This window comes from Mesoplodon mirus, assembly GCF_964341445.2.
Source record: "Mesoplodon mirus genome assembly, chromosome: 7".
NCBI lineage: Eukaryota > Metazoa > Chordata > Mammalia > Artiodactyla > Ziphiidae > Mesoplodon > Mesoplodon mirus.
The window spans coordinates 63,503,597-63,516,686 of record NC_138983.1 but is presented as its reverse complement, the minus strand read 5'-3'; the positions used below and the strand labels follow the sequence as shown (position 1 = coordinate 63,516,686).

At 51.9% G+C, this 13,090-nt stretch overlaps 1 protein-coding gene across 4 annotated transcripts in view; it reads left to right on the top strand.

The window, feature by feature from the left end:
* The window catches only part of IRAG1 (inositol 1,4,5-triphosphate receptor associated 1), a 121,405-nt gene that overhangs the window by 56,610 nt on the left and 51,705 nt on the right, over positions 1-13,090 (top strand). The window contains exons 3-10 of one of the 4 annotated variants that reach the window (XM_082626809.1): positions 1,794-1,894; positions 3,405-3,475; positions 5,153-5,326; positions 6,386-6,463; positions 7,210-7,262; positions 7,471-7,515; positions 8,768-9,385; positions 11,578-11,656. In XM_082626809.1, coding sequence (XP_082482935.1) covers positions 1,794-1,894; positions 3,405-3,475; positions 5,153-5,326; positions 6,386-6,463; positions 7,210-7,262; positions 7,471-7,515; positions 8,768-9,385; positions 11,578-11,656 — 1,219 coding nt within the window. Of the gene's footprint in view, positions 1-1,793; positions 1,895-3,404; positions 3,476-5,152; positions 5,327-6,385; positions 6,464-7,209; positions 7,263-7,467; positions 7,516-8,767; positions 9,386-11,577; positions 11,657-13,090 lie in introns of all 4 variants that reach the window. The other 3 variants (XM_082626808.1, XM_082626811.1, XM_082626810.1) reach the window with 3 other exon arrangements.

Genomic DNA, 13,090 nt, shown 5'->3' with positions numbered 1-13,090 from the left:
GTAATCTGACAGTAACATTACCATTTATTGAAAACATCAGTCATGTGCTAGGTGCTGTGTCAACATTATTTTTAATCCTCACATCAACCCTGTGAGTTAGATTTTATGATCATGGGGCACAGAGTGGTTAGATAACTTGCCCAAGGACACACAGCTAGCAGATAATGAGCAGAAATTTGAGTGCAGTGTGATTCTTCCAAAAGGCAGTGCTGCTTCCTGCTCCTCCTACCCAGCCAAAGTCCCTGCCCAAACTTCCCTTCCATGTGCTCGAGGATTCTGAGGGCTTCCCCCTCCTCCCATCACTGCAGCTCCCTCCTGCTGAAAGGTCCTGGAACACAGGGGTCCAGCGTTCCCTGGCTAGACACAGAGACTCTTCTCCAGCTCACCCAGCCTCATGTTTGAGGCCAAGGGAGGGAAGAGATGCAAATAAAAATGGGAAAAGCTGGTTTCACTAAAAGTTGTGGGGTTTGAGAAGTCCAGATGGTACTGTACAGTACCCACTTGACAACAAAGAATAATGTGAAAAGGAGAGAGAGCCTCCTCCTCACCTTGCAAGGAGCCAACACCTGCATACCAAGGGCTCAAGAACACAGCTCAGCCTGGCTCTGCGAGAGCAGCCCCCGGGCCATGGCTTCAGTGGGGCAGGTAGGGGTAAGAGCAGTTAATGCGCAGGGACTCCAGAAGGACACGACCTCCAGAGACAGTGGCCATGGGCACCTGCTGCTCTGAAGATTCAGGAGGCCACACCAATAGTACAGGTGGTGTGACATGCTCGGGAGCCCAGGGAGACAGGACTTTGGCAGGGAGAGTAGGGCATTCACAGAGGGCCCGGGCTGTACCCACCAGTAAGGGGGCAGGGCAGAGGAGAAGGCAAATGATAAAGGGTCATATGACAGGACCTCTGGAGAGTCTCCCAGACATAGCTGGGAACAATTCTGAGTTGGAAATACCGCCATAGCACGTGGCAGAAGAACCAGAGAGATACTGTGTGTTACTGTTAACTGGTCCTATTTTTACCCCCAGTACACTTAGGTGTAGGAAAACACAGGTTGATATGCATCTTCATGGATCTTATTGTATATCCTATACAGTATTGTTTTTATTTCATTCATTCATTTACTCACTCAACAAGTATTTTTTCTACTCCAGATAGGGTTTTACAACTCACACAGCCACTAGCAACATAACAGTATACCAATTTCACTACAACTTCTCCAACCTAGGATGTAATAACTCTTTCGTTTTGATGGTTAGTAGTTTTGTTCTATTTTGTTTAGTGGTTGCAAACTATCTCAAAAATCTAAGGATTGGTTCCCAACTTTTGTTATTTCAGAAATGTGTATTTATGTAGATAAACATTTTTACAAAGTTACAAAAGTTAAAGCGTGTTCCATTATCCATGGAACAAATCACCTTTATTGAAAGGTCACAATTAGCCAAATGTAGGGCGTCACTGAGTATTGGGAATGTGTGGTGTCACTGCCTTTTCTGCTGGTCTCCATCCTTCCCCAACCAGGCTGGTTGCAGCCTGAGGACCCTGCACCATTCTTTTTCTACATTGTTAGTGAGAATTAACCTGGGATGGCTTAGAAGTTCCCTAATCTTAGTGCATGAAAATAGACCAAGTTAAGCTCGGTAAATGAAGGAGAAACTGCCTTTTTTTCCCCCCCTGAATAATCCAAATCAACAGCATTTGACCCTTGTCAAGAAGTCTCTAAGTGTCATGATACGTGAATAAGGGCTCCAGCTCCTGGGAGCTTAACTCCATCTGTGTTTTTGTTCTAAACAACCAGGGCCCTCCCACCGCAGGAATATCTTGCAGTCCACCCACCATCATCCTGACTGGGGATGCCAGTTCACCGGAAGAAGAAACTGACAAAAACCTGGTCAACAGGTAACCTCCTATTTGCCTAATCTGTGCTGTAAAGAGCAATATTTCCTAGCATGTGCGGATTAGACAGCTCTATTTTTTACAGATCTTTTCTTCGTTCTTGATCATTTTATTGATGAAATACAATCAAGCAGTTTTTCAAAATGGGAGAGAGACCTTGAGATTTTTGCATTATCTTTTCCCCACAAATTATTTCTTCTCTCGTAGATTTGGCTCTTTGCACTTTGTTAACCTTTAAGAAAAGCACAGCTCATAGCAGGGGAGTTTTCCATAATAACTGCCCAGATATTTTCAAACAGACCTAAAAGATGAGAATTTTTTACTAGAATCCTGCTTCTGGCCAAAGTGGGTCCTGTGTGGAAGATGATCTCCTGGAAGGGACACTGGCTCACATGCACAGGGATGTCCCTGCTTCGGTTTTACACAGCACTAGCCCATGCATTGGTCTAGCTGGAATGAGATTTTCTAAGTTTAATTTCCAAAAAGTTACAAAGATAATTCTAATACAGATATATAGTGAGCATGTGTCAAAGATTTACTTAACTCATTAACGAGGGGACCATCAGGATAACAAAGCCAGTTCAAAGGAGGATATGAGAAATGGATATACGTAGTATAATCAGTGAGGATGAAAAGAAAGCTGGAATAAGATTGCTAAGTTAGAGACTTCCCTGGTGGTTCAGTGGTTAAGAATCCACCTGCCAATGCAGGGGACATGGGTTCAATCCCTGGTCTGGGAAGATCCCACATGCCGTGGAGCAACTGAGCCTGTGTGCCACAACTACTGAGCTTGCGCTCTAGAGCCCGCGAGCCCCAACTACTGAGCCCTCGTGCCACAACTACTGAAGCCCACGCACCTAAAGCCCATGCTCTGCAACAAGAGAAGCCACCGCAATGAGAAGCCCGTGCAAGTCAACAAAGAGTAGCCCCCGCTCGCTGTAACTAGAGAAAGCCTGTGCACAGCAATGAAGACCCAACGCAGCCCCCCAAAATAAATAAATAAATACATCTTTAAAAAGAGAAAAAAAAAGATTGCTAAGTTAGATACAAGATAGGTTAATGTTTCATGGGGCAATGAAACCTTATTTTTTATCTTTTCTCCCCAACAGAAATCATCTGCATCTCTACCAGGCAATTATTCACAGTTTATGAGTTTTCTGCAAGTTATATATTCACTCAGAGTCTGAGCCCTAATAAATACTAAATCGTCAAAGTTACAAAGGGCAGTGGTTCGAAAACTTTAGAGAGCATCAGGATCACCTGGGGTTGGGGCCGGGGCTTGTTCAGTCACAGATAGTTGGGCCCCATCCCCAGAGCTTCTGATCCTGTCGGTCGGTGAAGCCTGAGAATTTGCATTTCTAACACACTCTCATATTTTTTCGCCCTTGAAAAAATAACAAGCTTGTAAGATGATGCTCTAGGATGACTTTGAAAGAATATGCAAGCATCTGGTTACCTATTTACCAGCTGTGGACACATTTTCCTAACAAGATGACTCTGTTTGGTCTTTCAGAGCTCACAGTCCCCACAGGAGGCTTTCTCACCGACACCTGAAGGTTTCCACTGCTCCCCTGACTTCTGTGGGTAAGGGCTAGGCCGATTTGTCTTATTTCTGCCACCGGAGATAGGGGTCCAACTGAAGGTGTGTTTGAGTAGGAAGACTGAGGTCTGGCAGCTTGGCCGGGCTTAGCCCCTTCCCCTCTTCTGCTTCTCAGATTAGTAGTCCAGAGGGGAGAGTATCTGAGTTGTGATTTAGAGAGTCGGACAGATAGACAAGAGGGAGGAAAGGTCATTTCGGCGGAGGAAGCAATTGTGCTGCTGAGCAGGAGCCATAACAGAGCAATTGCCTGCTTGGCTGTGGGTCAGGACTCTTGCAAATGACAGAAACTCAATTTAAACTAGCTTATGCCAAAACACATTAAAAATAAATAAAAGCCAGGGTCTGTGTTTTCAGGGAGTGCTGAGCCCAGATGCTCATGTTGGGTCATTAGCAATCATCCCATCCCATCTCCCAAGTTTCCTCTCTTGTGTGCTGGCTTCCTTCTGGGCAAATGGCTACGAGTAACTTACATCCCTTCAGTGAAAAGAGAGCTCCTCTTCCCCATATACCCACCACCATTCTCAGAGCTGCCTCTCATTGGCCTCCATGGCCATCCCTGAACCAGTCACCCAGGGGGACTGAATTCATTGGCTGGCTGAGGATGGCACTTGGGTTGAGATGGGCAGTATTGTTTAGCTCCTTCCTAACATGACTGAGACTCAGACGAGTTTCACCTGGTGCAAACCGGGGAGCTATGACCAGAAGGAAGAGGAATGGAGGCTGGAGAGGCACAACGGGAGCCATTCACTAGCAAGGGGCTGGAGGAGAGGAGTATGTGAGATCAGGAAAAGTGGCTGGGCGCAGTTTGGCATCTGGACGTCACACTGGGGACCAGGAGGAATCCTGATGAGCTGAGGCAGGAGAATTGCATGGTCAGATATGGCCCTTAGGAAGGTCACTGTGATAGGCAATGGAGGATGGGATGGAGCAGATAGCCTGGAGGTGGAGGACCTGTGAGGTGGCTGATATAATTGTGCAGGTAAGTTACAGCTGATGAGCAAGAGTGGCAATGAGGCACAGATTCCAGAGATACTTACTTGATGCTGAGTTGGTTGGACCTGGGGGCAGCTGAGGAAGAGGGAAGAGTGTGGAGTGACTCCTATGTTTCTGAGCAGCTGGGTGAGAGGTGGTGTCACTCACCCAGGGAATGCGTCCTGGAGAAGGGGCACTTATGGAGAAGGATGGGGGTAAACAACGTGAGTAGAGGGAGAAAGGAGGGAAGGTGGCCATGGGATTGTGTCTTTGGCCCATGATCTTTGGAGTGCTTCCTTTATCCACCAATGTTAAGCTCACTATCTTGTTAAAGAAACAGAGACCGAAGGAAGAACACTAGGGGAGCAGATAGAACAGGTGGGGCTCCTGATGGCCTTCCCTTATGGCAGAGTTGAGGACAGTACTGGGAACCTAGGTGGCTTCATGGCCATTTGTGATAGAGGACCTGCCACATCCACCAGCTACAAGCTGGAGGAGTCAGGCCTGCTGGGGGAGCCCTGTCTGTCCCCACGCAGCCCTCTTCAGGACCCCGCATCGGGCCAAGGTTTGGCTGGCCAAGTCCCCTCTGGGCAGTGTCCCTGGGCTGAGGGGTAGGGGCTGGGGACAGGGCTGAGGTTGGGGACCAAGGATTCCGTGGCTCTCATGCCGTGCTCACCCTCCCTCTGCAGACCCTGCGGGGCACATCATTGACCTGGTAAACGGCCAGCTGCCAGACATCAGCATCTCAGAGGAGGACAAGAAGAAAAACCTGGCGCTGCTAGAGGAAGCCAAGTCAGTGAGTGAGCGGTTCCTGACCCGCCGCGGGAGGAAGTCCAGGAGCAGCCCCGGCGACTGCCCGTCAGGTAGGACGACAGGTGGCCACCCTGAGCCCCTCCGATGGGGGCGGGCGTTGGGGAGGGCCCAGCCCCAGCTGCAACAGGAGCCCTGCTTCCCAGGGGCGGCCCTTGACGCGCCTGCCTCCAGGCCTCTTGGGCCCAGGAGGACTGAGCCTCCTGGAGAGGATCCTGTGAGGAGAGGGCATCTCGCCCCGTATCAGAAGCTCTGAAATACCGACCCAACTCTAGCCCAGAAAACTCTGCTTTCCATTTTTGGGGGTCTATGTGTGACCATTGTGTTTTCCTGCTTTGCCAAGAAGTGCTAGCCCATATGACACCCGTGAACTTGACCTAGGCTCCCCAGTCCCTGAACCCTGCCTGGAGAGAAACCCTCTGTGTGATGCCTGAGTGCACAGACACCCAGGCCACCCTGCAGGGTTGGAGTCTGTGTGGTCTCCCACCATCTCCAGGAGGCCCTGCTCTGTGGGCACCTCCTCTGCAAAGGTCAGGAGACGCCGGCCCTGGCTTCCTCTCCCTGACCTCCAGCTGTGCCCCGGGAAGGATCCTAGGGAAGGGAAGTGTGGTCTTTGGTGTCTCTCTGGAATTTCTGGATTAAAAGAAAGGTTTTCTGAAATTCTCCTGCTATGCCTTTGGCTAAAGTCACTCTTTTTCTTGAGCAAACATTTGGGGCAGTTAAACAAGTCTGTACTTAGGAGGGAAGGGGCACATTTGAAATCAGAGCCATCCTGGCAAGTGTAGGAGGTATAGCCTTTGGAGCTGTACCTGCCAAGCAACGCCAGGTCCTCTGTTTCTAGAAGGTGCTTTGGGGTGAGGCCAGGTAGACTGAGGAGTGTGACCCCAATCACCCTCCCTCTCCCCCAAGTGACCCCAGCGCCCCCCCTGTTGGGCTGGCAGCAGGGAGGCATTGGGCTGTGGTAGGAGCCTTATATGGAGTCCAGAATCAGCCCCTGAATCTGACAAGCCAGACCCAGTCCCCAGAGGCGAGAAATACCTGAAAGGATGTCTTTGTTAGGCTGAAGTCCTGAACCTTCACGAATGCTGGCCAATTTGTGTCTGTCTCCACAGCTGTTTCCCCAAACCTCAGCCCCGGAGCTTCTCCTGGGTCCTCTCAGAGCAACTGCCTCACCGTCCCCAAGCGGCCTGGTGAGGTCTACCTCCCCCCCAAACCCCACGGCATTGCCCACTCTGGCTCCCCGCCTTGGGTGGCGGCTCAGTCCCTCCCCTGGGCCCCAGGACTCCTGTCCTGCAGCCTTCCCAGTCAGGACCCCCGTTTGGCCCCCTCCCGAGGGGCCTGGCTGGGCTGCCTCAGAGGAGGAAGATGTGCTTTCTTTGGGGTTTCAAGCTAGCGTGGGGAGGTAGGCCTAGCCCCGGATGAGGATGGAGGGAAGGGGGCTATGGCTGGAGCCCTCTGCCCAGAGAGGACCTGGAGAGAGGTCACCTCAGAGCTTATTTGCAAAGGCCTCTATTTGGGCCACTCTCTGTGTTTTGACTGCTTCCCTTTCATTAGGCTGCGTTCAGGGCCACACCCTCAGCTCAGCCAGGGTAGGGGTGGGGTGCCAGGGAGAGCAGCCTACCCTTGTCAGAGCTGCGGGGCAAGCTCAGGCGCGGGCCAGGCAGCCCGGGTTCGGATCCCAGCGCTGACACTCCGGCTGTGTGGCCTTGATTTCCCTCTGCCCCGGCCTCCTCATGTGGTTTCTTTGATGATTAGATGGGGGCTCCCCACAGAGCCTGGCATTGTGAGAGGTACTCAGCAAGCACCGGCATTACTGGCTCCTGGGCCCGAGGGACCCAAGGGAGGACACTCTGGGGAGGTAGATGCGTTTTTGCTAAAGGGACAGCTGAGGGTCTGGGGTGCTGGACATCACTCGCCAGTGTCTGGACCATTTTAGGTTTGGATGCGTGCAGTGGCCCAGGGTCCCCTCTGCCCGGAGCACCACCACAGGTAACGGGGCACCGTTTGGGGTTTCTATGTCAACTAGTCTCTCCTCTAACCCCTTAACACCTGAGAGGCCCCTCCATGACCCGCTGAAGGCGAGGGTGCTGGGTGGGGGAGACATCGACACCACTGTAGGGGTCTGCTTGAGGGCCTTTCAAGAGGAGATTCGGTCTCTTCACGTTGCTGACTGACTCGTGTTTACTTTCTCCAGCAGAAGGGGGATGAGGCCGAAGTCTCTTCACCTCCCCTTGGCGAGCCTGTGAGTTTGAGGTCTGCCCAGTTTGGATGATTTGAGTGTGGGAGACACGGTGTCCCAGAAGCCTAGGCTGGCCCTGGGCAGCCTGCCAGTGGGTGTGCGTGAGTGGAAGGTCAAGGCTGAGGAAGCTAGAAGGTTCCTCTGCCCTACGGTGACTGGAAGTCTGAGGTGGAGGGGGTGAGGCTGTGGGATTCAGTGGGGATGACCTCCATGGTGGTCCTGCCCATAGTCCTACATTCCCAGTCAGGCTGCTGCCAGAGGCCAGGGGGACCACTGGACCCAGCAACAGCCAGGCAAGACTGCTGCCCCCGTCAGCTCTGGTGAAAATTGCAGGAAAGCTCCAGCCCCTAGCTGGGACTCTTCCTGGGGGCAGCCTGAAAAACCTCATCTTTGCTGATGAGCAAACGAAGAGCCCCACACCTGCTTAGAACCACCTGCTCAAGGTGGTGTCAAGGGCAGCATAGAATATAATCTCATCTAGAACTAGGTCTGGGATAGAGTCCTCTGGTAGAGTTTCAGCACACACACAAGGCAGCACACACAAATACCCAGACAGACCCACGAACCTGCACCTCACAAAGCAGGTTTCCCTTGGGAAATGAAAGAAGAGTACAGAATCTTGGAACTTCTGAACAGCAAGCTATCAGCTTCGCAAGAACCCCCTTATTCAGTGATCTATAACCTCTTTTGGATCATAGAACGCTGAGAGATTGCTGAAAGCTGTGGACTCTCTTCCCAGAAAAATACATACAACACACAAACACACATATACACTTGTATATAATTTCAGGGAGTTCACAAACCTGATGGGAAATCTGAATCCCTAAGAGTTAAGGGCCTTGCCAGGCAGAGCCAGGACTAGAATCTGGGGCAACAGAGTCAAAGCCAAAACTTGTGGCTGCCCTCCATTCCACTGTCCTCTGCAGCGCCTAGCCCTTGGGAAGTTCTTGGCAGGTTTTGAATGGCAGGTCCCCTTATCCTGTCTGTTTTACAAACCTCAGGCTTGTTTGTAGGTCCCCTTTACCGGCTCAGATGTGATTGAGAGGTCCTCCCTTTCTACCTAGCCCATACCTCTCCAACACCTCCCCACCCCTACACACACACATACACATACACATGTGCGCACGCGCGTACACACACACGTGCAGGTCCCTTAGCAGGGTCCATGGGGATAGAGACCCCACAGCAGAGGTGAATTCACCCTTCTCCCCTCCAACCTGCCCCCGGGGTCCCAGCTCTACCTTGTCTTTTTCAGAATGTCCTCAAAGGGCTAGCTGACCACAAGCAGAATGACCAGAGGAAAGTGTCTCAGGGCAGGCTGACTCCTCGCTCTCCCACAGTTGAGAAGTCCAAAGAAATTGCAATAGAACAAAAGGAAAACTTTGATCCCCTCCATCGCCCAGAGGCCATACCCAAGGGCCCAGCTTCTGGCACAGGCAGTGGTGGGAAAATGGCCCTGAACAGCCCCCAGCCTGGCCCTGTTGAGAGCGAGCTAGGGAAGCCGCTTCTGAAGACAGCCAAGGAGGGCAACCCTCTGCCCAGAAGCCCAACCCAGGGCTCTGGAGGGGTGGCTCCCCAGTCCCCCCAGGGGAAAAGTACAGTCGGAGAGCCCACAGGGTCCAAGGTTGGCTCCAAAGCTGAGCTGTGGCCTCCTGCATCCCGGCCGCCTCTGCTGCGGGGTGTCTCCTGGGACAGCAGTCCCGAAGAACCCGGCCCCCGGCTGCAGAAAGTGCTTGCCAAGGTGCCGCTGGCAGAGGAAGAGAAGCGTCTTTCAGGCAAAGCTAGCAGCAAGCTGGCCAAGGCTCCTGGACTTAAAGACTTTCAGATACAAGTGCAGCCAGTGCGGATGCAGAAACTGACCAAACTCCGTGAGGTGGGTTCCCGGGGGCCTGCTGGGCAGGGTGTGCGTCCAGGTCCCCAACCTGGGCTGAGGGCCTCTGGGCCGGGCTCACCTGGGCCTGGGGCAGGGCAGCTGTGGCCCAGACGTGGGCCTTGTGGAACCCTGAACTTCCCCACCCCGAAAACCAGCCCACTGGGCAGCATGTCCTTCACAAATATCACCTTTCGTGCCTTTACCCTGCTCACTCGGGTGAGGTCAGCTGGTGTAGAGCTGCCACACAAAGCCACATTTCAAGGGGAAGGTGGGTATATGGAAGGACACATGGGCCCTGAGTCCTGGGCTGTGTTTTCCTCTCTAACTGGAGCTGGTAGTTCATGAACAAGAAGCCTTTGATGGAGCACCTTGTCACGCCTAGGATGGGGCAAGGATGGAATGGCTTTTCCCTCTGTCTTGCCCCCCAAGCTTTCCTTCCTGATACCTGTTAACAAAGGGCCTCAAATCCATCCAAACATGGCCGTGAGGGGCTGCTCCCCCTGTGGTGAATTTCTTCTAACACCCCTGATGTCCCTAACTGTCACTGGCCATCAAACCAGGCACAGCTGTCTCTCATGGGGCTACTGCCCTATTCATGGAATGACTGGGGGGCATCCAGAGATGCAGGGGGAGAGAGCTCAGGGTGTGAGGAAGAGAAGAGTTTAACAGGACAAAGAAATCCTTACCCAAGCCCCACTTCCCCAGAGGGCCAACCGAGGCCACACGTCAAGGCAGCCGGGACTCCCTGGGGTGGGGCCTGGCACCCGCACAGCTGGAGTTGGATGAGGCCCTCCTGGCTCCCCTACAGAGGGGCCATGGGACAGGGAAGGAAAAGAGGCACTTGACAGCTGTCAAGAGCAAGTGTGGGGTTGGGGGTCTGCACTAGCAGGAATGCGTTCCAACCATGGCCACTATCCTGCACAGAAGCCTTCTGCGTTGGAGGCTCCGGGGGAGCTGGGGCCTGGCTGCTGAGGTTAAAAACATTATACACAGAAAAGCCCACCCAGCCAGGAAGACCTCACTAACTAGCGGGTCAGCACAGGCGTGCAAGGACCTCCTCTGGTGGGCCGCAGCACCAGACCCCTGGGGAAGGTGACGCCAAGGAGGTCAGACAGGCATTTGCCTTCACATGCCTCTGGGCAGCAGAGTCTAGGCCCAGGTGACAGGCCACCCCCAGACCCCTGCCAGTTCCTCTATGCAGCAAAGAAAACCACAGAGAACCTGGAGGCCCCATCCCACTAACCACTGCCCTGCGTCTGACCGCACCTCCAGCCCAAGCCAGGGTGCTGAGAGCCGCTTGGTTGTGGGCCTCTGGTTAAGGAAACAGGTCAAGGGCCCTGGCCCATGACTTCCATCTGGGCCAGAGCTCCCTCTGCTGGCCCCTTCCTCTCCTTCACCCAGGAGGAAAACTGTCCAAGTGGCCTTTGCTACCGGGACACTGAAAATACCCTTAGAAGCACAAGTCGCAGGCCCAAGGAGCTCTGTGTGGCATTTCCACTTGGGAGCGCCGGTCTTGGACTTGGAACAGGTGTGAGCCTACCTGTGCCACATACCTGCCGTCAGCATCCCCATCTCTTCTCGGCTCTGCTGGCCGAAGCCCCCAGGCAGCAGTGGCTATTGGCCTGCTGCCTTGGGACCGCAATCTGCAGGCCTCATTTGTCTGGAGAGTTTAACAACTCAAGAGGTGCCATCACAGGCCACTGAGGAACTGGGGGCAGGGGAGGTCACAAGTCCTGAAAGTGGGCACTCACTGCCCAGAATAACAAGGCAGGAAGCTCCAGGCAGCTCAGAGCACAGCCATGAGATCAAACATTGTTTCCATCTTTGGCGGCTCCATACACACCCAGGGGACCCTCCAATCCCCAGAGCCCTGGGTTCTGCTTCTGTTTGTCCTCCAGCCTTCAGCCACCATGTGGCTGGCAGCTCCCTTGCCCTGAGGCTCACAGGCTTATTTAAAAAGCCAGCCATGTGAAGGACCATTCCTGACCCAAGGAATGGGGCACTGATGGTGGAGTTTCCAGCACCTTTACAGGCTGGGAGAGGAGCAGTCTTCCTGGTGCCCCTCAGATGTCGTGACTGTCCCCGCCCCGAGTGCTGCCCCGTGAGACTGAGGGGTCACAGAGCCATAGAACCAAGGGAAGAGTCTACCCTGAGGTCACCGTCTGAAACGTTGTCTTTCTTTTCCTAAAAAGGAGCACATCCTGCTAAGAAATCAGAACTTAGTGGGGCTCAAGCTTCCAGACCTTAGTGAAGCGGCTGAGCAGGAAAAAGGTAGGTGGGATTGGGGAGATGCTCTCCTCAGGCTGGGGCTAGCTTCATTTTCTCCAGATCAAAGAAGGTGAACGTGTAAACACTGCACATCCTGTCAGGGCCTTTGTCCATCCCAGTGGCGAGTGTGGAACAGACAGAGCAGGCCCTCAGTAAATATTTGCAAATAAGTGAATCAGATGGCGTTTCCTGCCCACTCAGAAAACCTCTAAACTTGTCTCTTCCAACCAGCCCCCCTTCTGGACCCCTCCAGCCCTCCCTGAGCCTTGTTAGCACCTAGTGGGTCTGGAAGGGTGACCCAGGCCTGAACTTCTGATGCTTCCATTTCCTTTTCCTTTTCCTCTCACACCCAGGAAGCCACCCAGATAGAACAGTTCCTCTTTCTGAGACATCAGAGTCATCTCTTGCTTTCTAATCTGCTGTTACTACAAAGTCCAGACCCCAGCCCTTCCCTCCTGGTGGCTGCAAGGCCCCACCCACCCACTTGCCAGACTCGCCTTCAGAAAGTAAAACTTGGGGTCTCTTGCCTCACCTCCACCCCAGCTCCCATCTCCTGACTCACTTCTCCCGATGGCTCACGCTACTTGTGGTCATTCTCAGCATAGAAACCTTCTGCTTAAGGATTGTTCTGTGGCTGTGTCCAGGGTGCCACCAACCATGTTGGAAGCCCCTAGTCTGAAATATAGTAACTAACACCTACCTATTCAACATTGACAAGAAGATTCCCAGAAGTAAAACGTCCAACAATTTTTTTTTTTGGCAATCCAAATTTATTGAACTACTGATGCTAAGTTATGTAAAATTTCACCACTTTAATTAAGGCTTTTAGTTTATGTTTGGCCATCTCAAAAGGAGTTGTAACATTAGGTTGTTCAATTTAAATACTGTGGCTCCCTGTTGGATAGACACACAATCTTTACACCCAAACGTTAATGCATACAAAGCAACAAGGCATTGTTAAATAAAACAGCAATAGTTATGCAACTTAGGCCTTGTGACCAATTACACATAATTAAAATTACTTCCCACATTCACATCCACGGTACTCATCCACCATTTAACATCTCAACCAAAACGTTACACATTTGAAACAATCACTAACAGGCAAAAATACTAAACCTGTATATTTGGTATTGCAAATACACTTATGCACGAGCAAGCAGGGGATTCACAGTGAGAATCTACAGCTGCAGAAGACTGAAAATGATTTACAAAAATTGTTAAATCATTAAAAGATTGTTTGAAAATATACACTTCTTGTTGTAGACCCCCACTGAACACACAACTATAAACATTGTTCCCTATGTAAACAAAACAGGAAACATAATAAAAGATTTGAAAAGTCTGGATATTTCCTTCCCAACAGATATTAAAGGCAACGTCTTTAAGACATCATACTGAAAGGACTATCATATCTTAAAGACAAGATCACTGTCT